The sequence below is a fragment of the Chrysoperla carnea genome, chromosome 3 (genome assembly GCF_905475395.1).
Source record: "Chrysoperla carnea chromosome 3, inChrCarn1.1, whole genome shotgun sequence".
NCBI lineage: Eukaryota > Metazoa > Arthropoda > Insecta > Neuroptera > Chrysopidae > Chrysoperla > Chrysoperla carnea.
Window position 1 is genome coordinate 51816898 of NC_058339.1, and position 12067 is coordinate 51828964.

Here is a 12067-nt window from a genome sequence, read left to right on the forward strand (position 1 = left end):
AAAAGAATAATTCTTTGTTTCTTTTTACTTTCTTTTAAAAAGTTCACAAGTACTATACAGAATTTTTACTATATGAATTTTCACTCATATTTCACTTAGGAAATATTAGTAGGGGGTTAAAAACCGGCTACGTGAGTTGGAATGAGCTAGGATGATGAATTGTAATACTTTTTAATTTATATTTTTTATAAAAAACAATTTTACTAAAGATAATTTTAATGATTATTATTACAAGTATAAGTTATTTGTCGATAGAAATATTTCCTTAGAAAAAATGTTTTTATTGTTTAAAAGTGTACTTATTTATTGGGGGTGTTTTGAAAGAAGTTGAAATTATTTAAATTTAATATATTTGATTTATTATCATTTGAAAGAGAATATTAGTATTTTAGTTTTTTCATGTAGCTGTCCGTACTTGCATTGATAAAACTTGATCATGTAGAAATAATACTTAGCTTGAACGTATCTTACATAAGTATAAAGTTCATTGCATTTAATTTGAGTCACACATTTCATAATTATACTAGTTTAATTTAAACTTTATTTGTCCTTGTTTTCACCCGACTATGTATGCATGTATGTATGAATATTTGATTGTAAATTTCTTTAGTACCTCGTTTCTGCCTAACGGCTCAATGGATTTAAACGTTTAAGGTATCACTATATTTTTCTCAAAACCCCAAGTGCCCTTAGATAGGTGTTTGAAAAAACAAAACCAAATGCAGGATTTTTGTCGCAAAATAGTAATTTCATCAATAAAAAAACTAAAGCCAACCCATCGAGTACAGTATAGAAATAAATGAAATTAAAAAGGCATTACCATTAAAACATTTTAAACCAATTAATTATTTCTAATTAAATTTAAAGATTTAATTTTTTTTTATATATATATTTTTATACTGTGTGTTTAACAACTATGGTCATTTAATTTTTAATTATTTTAACTTTTAATGATATAATAAGAGCGTTTCTTGGTGCCTGGTCTAAAATAAAATAAATAATTTCAAAAATCAAAACCCGACTGCGTTAAATAAAATCTGAAAAGAAAGAAACAAGTCCAGTAGTTTACACAGCGACTTTAAAAGTCTGGCCCCATTAAAACCAAGACCAACTAAAATCTTCCCAATAATGGACCCCGACTGTTAAAGTCACTATGTAAACTACTGGACTTGAAAACAGAGAGCTGTTAATTTATTTTTAGATTTTACGTTAATTACGTTAAAGTGTGTATTTTTATTGCTATTTTATATCAGTCTTATATTATTTATTTGAATACAATATCGCCAAATCAGACTACTGTCAAGATGATATCGAAAGAAACATGAAAGAGGATGGGCTGCTAATGATAATAGATATTGATACCCCTAAGCCTTAAAAAGAAAAATCCTTAAACCTTAAAAAGAAAGTTTTATGTGATAAAATTATTAAAAACTATTGCTAAGGCGAAGTGTGTAGTATATTGTCTTAGTTTCTTGTAATTCAGCTATTAAATTGGCAAAAATCGATTCTCAGTTACATTTTACCAAAGCCTTAAATGAATAATTATTTACTCAAATACTATGCTTATTGTTTAACGTAGATATATTAATTTCATTTTCCAATACTTTTCATTTCAATTGACTAACAAACAGCTGATGTCTGCATCGCCTATAAATATCCATGTAAATGTTTGTAAATACGTCTGGAATTATAACCTTTAGAAAATGTATATAAAAAAGGGTAAAATCAACAAATGTATTCATATCGTCAATATAGAGCATGGCTATATCATATACTTTCACTTTTAAATAATATTTTATTCAATTGTTATTTATATTATTATTATTATTCAATCAGTACAATATAAGTAACTCCATTCAATTGAATATTAAAGCGAGCTAGTTACAAATGGTAGTATTTTATTTACCTACCTTGATAGCCGCCGCCAAGTTATTGTTCTAATGAATAAAATAAAAGTGAATAATAATCTCAGTTTGTACAGCAGCACATCTGGTAGTAGGACGGACAAGTCTATACTTTTCACAGATCTGATATGATTAGCACCAGCTGCGTTCTTATCTTACAAAAAATTGTGCAAGCATTTGAAATATGGCAACGAAACGTTAAGAAAAGCGCAAAAGTGTTTTTAACCTTATGTTGCTTGTACAAATAATGTTTTTTCTTGTAAGAAATTTGAATAACATTAGTTTGGGGGATTTACAACCGAATGGGATGAAGTGCACTTAAACTCAATAGGAATGACAAAAGCTAAAAAAGAGCCCACCAGTTACATATTTTTCAAAATAATTGTTTTCTGCCAAAATAGAAAACTTTGCTGCAGAGAATTATATTTGTGTCCAGTATATATGTTATATATATTAAGGTATACTAAGTTTAGTTTCAAGTGTGCAACAGTTTTTTTAGTTTGGTGTTCATAAAGTGACCTAAGTAGTCCCTTTCCGGTTGTCCATCTGTCTATCAGCACGATACCTCCAAAAGGAAAAGAGATATCGATCTGATTTTTTACAGTGGGCTCAAAACGCAAAAAGTGAGTTCGTAAATGAGCAACGTAGGTCAATTGGGTCTTCGACCCGTAGGATATATCTTGTAAGCGATAAGAGCTGGAACAAAAGTTTAAATATTAAAAATGTTCCTTATACAAAAATAAACAGCCTTTTTTAAATAATTTTTCGTAAACATCACTGTTTATTCGTGAGAGCGCAAATTAAAATAAAATTTTGTTGATCATTTTCTCCAAAACTATAAAAGATAGGTCGTTGAAAATTTGCAGGTAGTTTCAACTAGTGTTCTTGTTAGCCACTGTCTGGTATCAAAAAGTTATGGTATATAATTTTGAAAATTTTCGAAATAAAACTCCTAAATGAAAAACCACATAAATGGTGGATGAAAGGCGGCCTAAATTGCGTTGGTTTTAACTCAATTTATAAAAATTGAGTTGATCTAATTTATTAAAAAAGATACTGCCAGCACTGGCATTCAACATTTTCTATACAGGGTATTTCAGCAAGTAACTTCGGTCAATTTTTTCACTTTTTTTCTAGTATAGTGAGAACGTGTTTATTGAGCACATGTATCACACCCTACCTAAGTTGTATCCAATCCTATAAACAAACAAAACATAAACTGTAAATTAATTTCTCTAGATATGATTAGATGACTATGAAATATTTTTGAGCTTTCAAATTTTTTTTTCAAAAATCTTAGTTAAAATTCGACAAATTGAATACTAAGAATATCAATGTAAAGATTCCACTTCATCCAAACATACCTGGATCATTATTCAAAAAATGCCATTATAGAACACAGAAGCTCTATGATAGCACAACGTCGTAGGTCCTATCTATGTGCGTGATATTGGGATCATTTTATTGTCAGAAAAAAGTGTCTTACCATAAGATATTAACGAATTTCAATCATTCGAAATAAAGAACAAAAATGTCATTTTGTCAGAAAGCATTATGGGGATTAACCTTAAAAAAATTTTCCAAAACACTGTCAAACTCAATAGTTCAAGTTAAATTGTGTGAAATTCCTTACAGATTTGTTTCGAATGCATTTTTTGTTTATATCCTAAGCAAAAAATCATAATATTTCTTTATATTCTAAACAAAGGAATCATTTGTTTTCATATACATTTTTTGTGATATTACTTCTCTATTACCATTTGATTTGCGTTTTATTGCCTTGCCGAATTTCTTTTTATTGTTTTTTATGTGAAAACTTGATACGTTTTTCCCTCGTTTTATATTTTTTAACAAAAAAATCATACATATAGTGAATCAATTGATTCATATATGTATACATAATATAGTAAGTTTATTCATTTTTATAGATGTGCGATTGAAACAATGAGCTTAAAAAGTGTGGAAACAATCAATGAAACATTTTTGTTTTTTTGCCAACATTAAAGTAGCTTTGTGAATTTTTCAAACTTTCGTCGTTTAAGATCAAGTTTTACCTTTTGTTAAATATGCCTAAAAAACACCTTTTTCTACAAAGTGGTTTATTGATTTATTTATCAATGCGCATTTGGTACAAAGTATGCGTTCATTTTCATAATTACTTGTAGATAAGCAACTTGGCTAGACGTAGTCCTTAGGTGATACAAAATCATTGAAGAACGAATATCTTAAAATAAGTACTCTAAATTTTATATAAAAAGTACGGCAATTTTGAATTGTGCTAATTATTTCAAACAGTGGCAAATTTGTACTTTTTATCATTCTACCTAAAGAATACTTATACAAAATTGTTAACTAAAAACAAACAATTCCAAAAAGTGTATGTTAGTGCACTGTTGTAAATTTAAAATCCTACTTTTATGGATAAATTTGAAACCCTACTTTTATGAAACATATTTCATATATTTTCCTGTTTCCAGACTTTTTTAACTCACTGCATATGTGTATTATACTAAATATTTGTTGGGTTTTTATTAGAACAAATAAAAAAAAAATCTTTTTTATGCCTTTCTTAATAGCTTGAGGTTGTATTTTCATTATCATAAGAAATAATTTTCTATGATTTGTTAGAAAATAATTTACGTAATGATTACATAGTAGTTTCGTCACAGATCATTTTGTTTTTTAATATTTTTTTTTTATTCATGATAAATCTATCACAAAGTAAGAAAGACTTTTAAACATTAACAAGCAATTTTTGTGTTTTATGAACCAAGAAAAAATATTTCACTGCAAAAATTACGGGGAACAAAACGAGAAGTAAACTATTCAATTTTTGTGTTTTTGAAAAAATTTTACTTAAATGGTGGGAGCGCAAATAAGTGCATTGTGTATGGTAAGAAATGCCACATTCTTAATTTAAATGCGCCTCCACCATATATATATATTTTATACATTTCTGAAAATCTAAGAGTGGTTATTTATTAATTTGAATGATTTTACAACGACGTATATGTCTGAAAGAACTAATATTTAAGTCTAGAGAGTTATAGAGCAAAAAAAATACATATCTTGGGTCTGTGAGACTTGGAACCACTACTGGAACGTTAAAAAAATGACATTGAAAAATAGATGAAGTAAGTTAAATACATTTTTGTTTATAGAAACTACACATTAACACGCGTTGAATCTAACACACTTTGGTATAAAAAATAAATTTCTACAGTATTTATTCTCAAAATTTTTTCAAGAAAAGTAATCATGTCGGGTCTATGAGACTTAGAACCATTGCAAGAAGGTAAGTGATTAAAAATGGCATTATTTTACATTAACTTAACGATTGGTGCCGTCCTTTTTACTTATTGTATTCGCTCCGAGCGTGAATTTCGTTTCCATGACAACGATACACTACTTTAATTATAGAATTAATGGATGCATATATAATTGTGTGGATTGCATTGAAAACTTACATTTAAAATTTAATATTCTTGTTTCACAAATTTAAATAAATAATTACGATAATTAACATTTGAAAAATAATATTTGTACAATTTGATTTCTTATTTTCACAATTTTTAATGCATTAAGTTTAATTAATTAGTGTTTTTCAATCATTTTAATTTGACAGTTTCTATATCATTAACATGTAAATAATTGCAAATTAGTCATAACAGCCCACTTTATCTCCAAAATTTTTCACTTAAAGCGCTGGCATCGATTTTATTATCCCTACCATGACTACGCACACAACGAATACATGTCAACACGTGTTGATAATAACAATTCAATCATATAATTTAACGGTATTTATACAAAGACAATACATCTGAGGCATGCAACAACCAACGAACCCCTGCTACAAAATATATACGTCATAAAATTTGATCTAAAATATAAAGTAAGAAAAAGAAGTATAGAGTATTATATGGATAGATATTATTATTATATTTAAAAATGGTAACATAATCTAACCTCAAATAATAAACTGACAGTTGTTTACTTTAACAAATATAATATTATTTTGAAAGTATATAGAGAAAATATATAAAATTAATAAACGAGCTTGAGTGCTACTGAAGATGGTAAGTAAAAAAGGAAATAAGAAGGTTATGAAAGATGTCACAGATGTCTACACTGCAGGTTGATCGCTGAATGTTTATTATTGTTTACCTCTAAGTAAAGCGCATTATAAAAATCTAACTCTTAAGGATTTCGCCCTCTTAAATCTAACCCTTAAGAATCTTACCTGGTAGGGTTAATAGTAATTGGAAAAGCATGTTTAGCCGTTGCGGGTGCCTACTATGGCTCACGTACCCGGATTTACTACATTCTTCCCGGCCTAAGACACTCGGGTTCACTATACTAGTTACCTAACAGGGTTTTTGATAGTCGGAGCAGTAAAATGTGTCCCGATTTGGCACCGATTTGGCACGTATCTGTTTAGCCAATAAATAGATCACAATCAAATATATCAATTGCTTTCTGGAAATGGGAAACATGTTTCTTTCTAACGAATTTTTTTGAAATATTTATTATATAGATTTAATTTGCTTAAGCAAAACAAAATTGTACTTTAACTATGTTCTATTTGCCACAATTGAAATAGTTTTCATTTGTCGGTTCAGTGTTTGAAATGAAGTTTTTAGGGATAAGATATAACAATAGAGATTTGTAAATTATTCACATATGTAAGAAAAATTTACACATATTTTATAATATCACTTTTTTCTAGAGTGGTAAAACATTTTTTCTAAAGTCGAAAAGTATTTTCACTTATAACTTACAAAAAATATTAAATTTTCTACTAATTAGAATGTTTTCAAAATTGTTCCTTTTAACCTTCATGTTTGAGTATTCGATAATTTGCGTGGCTTGACTGCGTAAAAAGTATGTAATGACGATAACCAGAATGTTTTGCTTCCCTTGCAATAATATATAATATATAAGCTGCCGTTAGGGTCCAACTCTCCAGATTTGATCGGAAGACTTATAAAAATGGAGTAGTTTCTCCAGACTTCCGATATCAAAACAAAAATTTTCCAGAGTTCAGTGCAGATATTTTTGATTAATTGTTTCATCATATTCAAGAAAATTCGACAATTCTGATTTACTTTAATTAATTATTTTAAATTACTTGAAACAAATTTATTTAATATTTAATCATAGAAAAACTGAGTACACAAAACATCAAAAATATCGAATAGTTTTATAAATCGGTTATATGTATATCCTAGTTCCGTATTGGTTACGGTATACTAACTGCTAACTAAATAACAAGCTTGCCATCCCAGTTATATAATCACAATCTATGTTTCCATTGAAAATATTATTGAAAAATATACGATAGGCAATATAAAAGTTTTTGAATGTTCTTATTTACTTACCTTGAGTACTGGCGGCTGCAGCAACAACTGTAGTAGTACCAGGTGGCGCCTGTAAAATTGTTTCTCCAGCTTCTATTGATGATGATGATGACGTTGACGATGAGGTTGATGATAGTGCTGTTGTGGAATGATGTGCTGGCGGGGGTGGTCTGATCCGTTGTAAATGGTATTGATGATGTAAACTCCCACTACGGGGTTTGAAGTATTGCTGTGTAGAAAAGAGAAACAAACAAATAATATAATAAACATATGAATATGTATATTTACTTATACAAAAATATATTATTTAGTACTAGAAAATGTATATAAATTATTTCTCAAAAATATGCGATACTGTTTTTTGGAGGGTTTAAGCAAAAGTTAATAAATTTAAATTAAATTATATAAAATACTATTTTAACGGGTATTTAACCTAAAAAATGAGTCTCGATTCTGATTTAGTATTTATGCACGTCAATAGTTGGAATTCCTTCAAAAAACATTTCCAGTCAGTTCCGAAACTTTTCAATGGTGTCTATTTGTAGTAAAAGAAACTGCTTGAAAAATGGCGTGCTAGCCACTTTCACGTAAGGTTGGAAATTATTTTTTTAAAGTAGGGGATCTGGTCTATAATCATTTTTGTTTAACAGTCTCGCCGTAAAATATTACTAACTTCAGTCTTCATATATCAATTTTGTTATAGTTCCGATATTCTTCACTGTGGATAATAAGATCATTTTCAGGAAAGGTTTTTATTCTTCTCTTCTGTTAATGATATTTTTCATATTTATATTCAAACAATATACTTTATTTTTAGATTTAATATATTGAATTTCATCCAATTCATAATCAAAATCTAGCGACTTTTTTAAAATTTGGTGGTTGTGAAACAGTTTCAAATAAGAGTAACATAATTGTCTAAATAATTAAGATTATCCAGTTATTACTGATGATGATTGAGACAATAACGATTAAATTATGTTCAAAAAAAGAATTAGAAATACAAAAAATTGATTTTGTCTTTTGGGAAAATCGAAATTTTATTACGAAATTAACGCGCATGTAACAATTTGGTATACAGAAAACCTAAAAGGGATAATTCTCTAATCATAGAAAAAATTATCAAGTCAACTAGAAATTTGTTTGTTATTGTAATAGTTTAAATCGTTTAAACTGAATAAATGAATGAAAATAATTAAAAATAATGTAAATAATTTATAATCATACTATACAACATTTAATTCATATGTAATCATACCATATGTATTTACGTATTTCTACATACATACATATGAATATTAGTGAGACAAAGATTTGTTTCTGATAAGATAACGCACCAAACCAACGAGGTTATTTTATGGAATGGCACTTTAATTACACTAATGGTACCCACTACCAAATGTTAATTACAATTCAAAGTCGAAAAGAGAGAAGGTTTAAAATTTATAGCGATACGATAATACAACACCATAAACAGTAAGCAGCAAGCTCAGAGCTAGAACACATTACAGAACAGCCTCCTGTGTTAGCTAGGCATCAGAGCTATCTATTCGATGATAAAGATGTGTGTGAGCTCTATATATATATAGAGTAATATTGAAACCAACGTGGTTGTAAATACTATGGGACATAGTATAAGTTAATAGCTAAGGGGAATGATGGAATATAGGGAGATGATTGTAAAGAGAAAACGCGAAAGGATTTATATAAAGTTCCTCTCATGTCGCTTGGATGATTCATACCAGCGACTACTAATTTTTATTAAAATTATTATGCATAACATTTTTTTTTTTTTTTTGCGTTTTAAAATCTTTCCTTTTCAATTCATTTTTTTTAAATGAAAACAGCGAAAAAATTAAGGGAAATTATTTAGCTCATAAATAATTCAGACAGATATAAATAATTATAAAATAATTAATTTTTTTAATTATAAGTGAGCCTTTTTAGATAGTCCCAAGGCCTGCCAACCATTTTAATAAATATTAGCAGAATTTTGAATATTGTGTGGAGCCACTAGAATTCGATAACAGTGAAAAAAAGTTGAGGTTGTTAAGAAACGAGATATAAAAATTTTACTTGTATTATCTATGGAACTGAAGCTGTACAATTACTTATTATAAATAGTTTAAGAGTGTAACAAATCTTCAAGAGCTTCGTGGAGGTTGCTACTTAAAAGCAAAACATTATCAGCCTGTATTACGGTTTAAATTTTGAAAGCAGTTCCACCAAAACGTTGTCAAACATAAAATGTTTAATTTTTAATAAGGAACATTTTTTAGATTTACAAGATGGGTCTTACGGTCCCAAGATCCAATTGATCTATGTTGCACATTTACAAACTCGACTTCACTTTTTACTTCCTGAGCACGCTATATCGATTTTGAGTTATCGTGTTGTCAGGCAGACGGACAAAATTTTGTTCGTAGCATCAATATTTTTAAGCGTTACAAACTTGGGGCCAAACTTAGTATACCTTGATATATTTCATATATACATGGTATAATAAACTTAGTATACCTTCATATATATCATTTATACATGGTTTAATAAACTTAGGATACCTTGATATATTTCATATATACATGGTATAAAAATGCACACCCAAACCGCAGATGTACTTGCTATGTCAAATAACAATGCTCCCAAATTTGTTCGTATAAATAGTTGTTTATAAATTATTATACAATTTTTTATACAAAAAAAAAGTCAAATAACTGGTTTGTGTTCTTGAAAAAGTTGTTGAAAACTACTGTCTTTGGGTAGTTCGACGCCAAAACCTAAAATGCCTGTTTATTTTTATTTTTGTGCAGTTTTACAAAGAATTATTACATTATAAGATGAAGGGGGGAGGGTTAAAAACTACCTTTTAACTAAAATTCGACCCCTGACTAACGTCATGTTGTTATTCTATACAATTAATTTCTGGAAATCAATCACTATAAGAGAATACAGCAAGAAAACATATCTATTGTTTAACGATTTAAGGATTTCTGAAACGCAACCAATTGATTTTCGAGATATCAATTAAGCAACACAGGCCACTGAAATATAGTTCCAATAAAGCTTTCAAATCAATGTTAGAAATGAAGAAAAGTATACTTAGGCCCAAAATCTTACGGTCACATTTCTATTTTAAATGCTTGTCTGGTATGAATTTTATTCGTATATTTTTAATTAAAATGTTTATGACTCCTGGTATAATAGCAGTCCGTCATTTAAAATATGACGTTCTTCTAAAGTCGAATATATCTTCCAACATTACTGTGTGTATGTATGGATTTAACATGATTATGCGGTACGCCGTTATGTCAATCAATGCCTTTCTCTTCTAGTATAGTGAATGAATGGTGTTTTCCTCGTTCCAATAATATAATAAATGAATAAGGTTTCCTTCCGTTCGTCAAAAATTCTCTCAACTCTTTAACTCATTTAAAATCAACTTCATCATTCGTTCTTCGTACTTTCTGTTTGATCTTGAGCGAACGAAATGAATCTTTATACAAAATATTGACATAAAAATAATATATATTAGCTCTTTAGTGTACACTTCTTGAAGATATTCTTTGGTACCTTCTCTTTATTTATTAATAATGTTCGTGGCATGTTTTTAATATACTTCTTCAATTTACCTGCCGTGTCTGTTCACGGCTTACAAATTATTATATGTGACACTGACTTCTAACGTTAAATAAACACGTCATTATAATTTTTCTTGTTTAAATACTTAAATCTGTATTTAAGTTTTTTTATTTACTTAAAAGATGCAAGAAAATGTTTATTAAATGTCTTAAAGTATTTGACAGTAATGAGATTCCATTTTTGTTAATACTCATGAAAACTTGATTAACAATTTAGGAGAAGAACATAATTAATTTATAGATAAAAGGACTGTGTGCAGTGGGAAGAAGAGTAATGCGAACAATTTTAAAAAAGAGATTTCTTTGGTACTTAAGTTGATCTTGAATTTGAACGAAGGAATTAATAAAATATTTATTTTGGAATTTTTGGTAAAAGTGCAATAAAAAAACTTTGATTCAAACTTTTATTTTGCTAAAAATTCTCTTTCTTTTTGTTTAATTAAAAAATAAGTAATTGAAAGAAAAAAATCTTTCGTTTAGAAACTAGTATTTAGTATGAAGTGTGCAAAGTTTAGGCGAAATCAGTCCGAAGGTTTTAGAGAAATTTTGACTATCGACTTTACAAAAAAGTCCCTGAGATAAACGCGATTAATGCTTGATATATTAATAAAATAGGAAAAAAAATACATGAATAAAACAGAGATTAAAAAAGAGCGCCAGGAGAATCCATTGTCTATAACTCTAAAAAGTTTTGATACTATTGACTTCAAATTTTCCAAAAATATTGTTATAGTATCAAAAAAAATCCCCTTCTTAAGTTTCATAAATAAAAGTTCATTTCGACTCTGATTTGATGGGCATTTATTTGCAAAACTTTTCAGAATAACAATAAGTAATTACTTTCAATAGACACCATAAAATACTTTTATCATTTTTATTTTATCATACATAAAATTGTTGGTTGCATTGTTGTTGATAAAATGTTTACAAATAATAATAGCAAGATGTAGGTTACCCTATATATTTCTTCATTCGAGATAGTCGCAAGCATTACCACCATACAATGTATAATGATATATGCTCTGGCAACGTCACGAAAAAGTTGATAGGCTGGACTTTGAATATTTCTGATCTTATTGAAATAAGGTAAGGATGATAAGGTAAGTTTAACACCTGAGAGCGATTGTGTTATGGATAATGGATATATATTTTCTTGTGGGAACAA

General features: G+C 28.2%; 1 protein-coding gene across 4 annotated transcripts in view; it reads right to left on the reverse strand.

Annotated features, from left to right (window-relative positions):
* The window catches only part of LOC123296704 (mucin-17), a 657840-nt gene that overhangs the window by 292360 nt on the left and 353413 nt on the right, over nt 1–12067 (reverse strand). For all 4 annotated transcript variants that reach the window (XM_044878300.1, XM_044878299.1, XM_044878298.1 and 1 more), the window contains exon 2: nt 7286–7493. In XM_044878300.1, coding sequence (XP_044734235.1) covers nt 7286–7493 — 208 coding nt within the window. The remainder of the gene's footprint in view (nt 1–7285; nt 7494–12067) is intronic.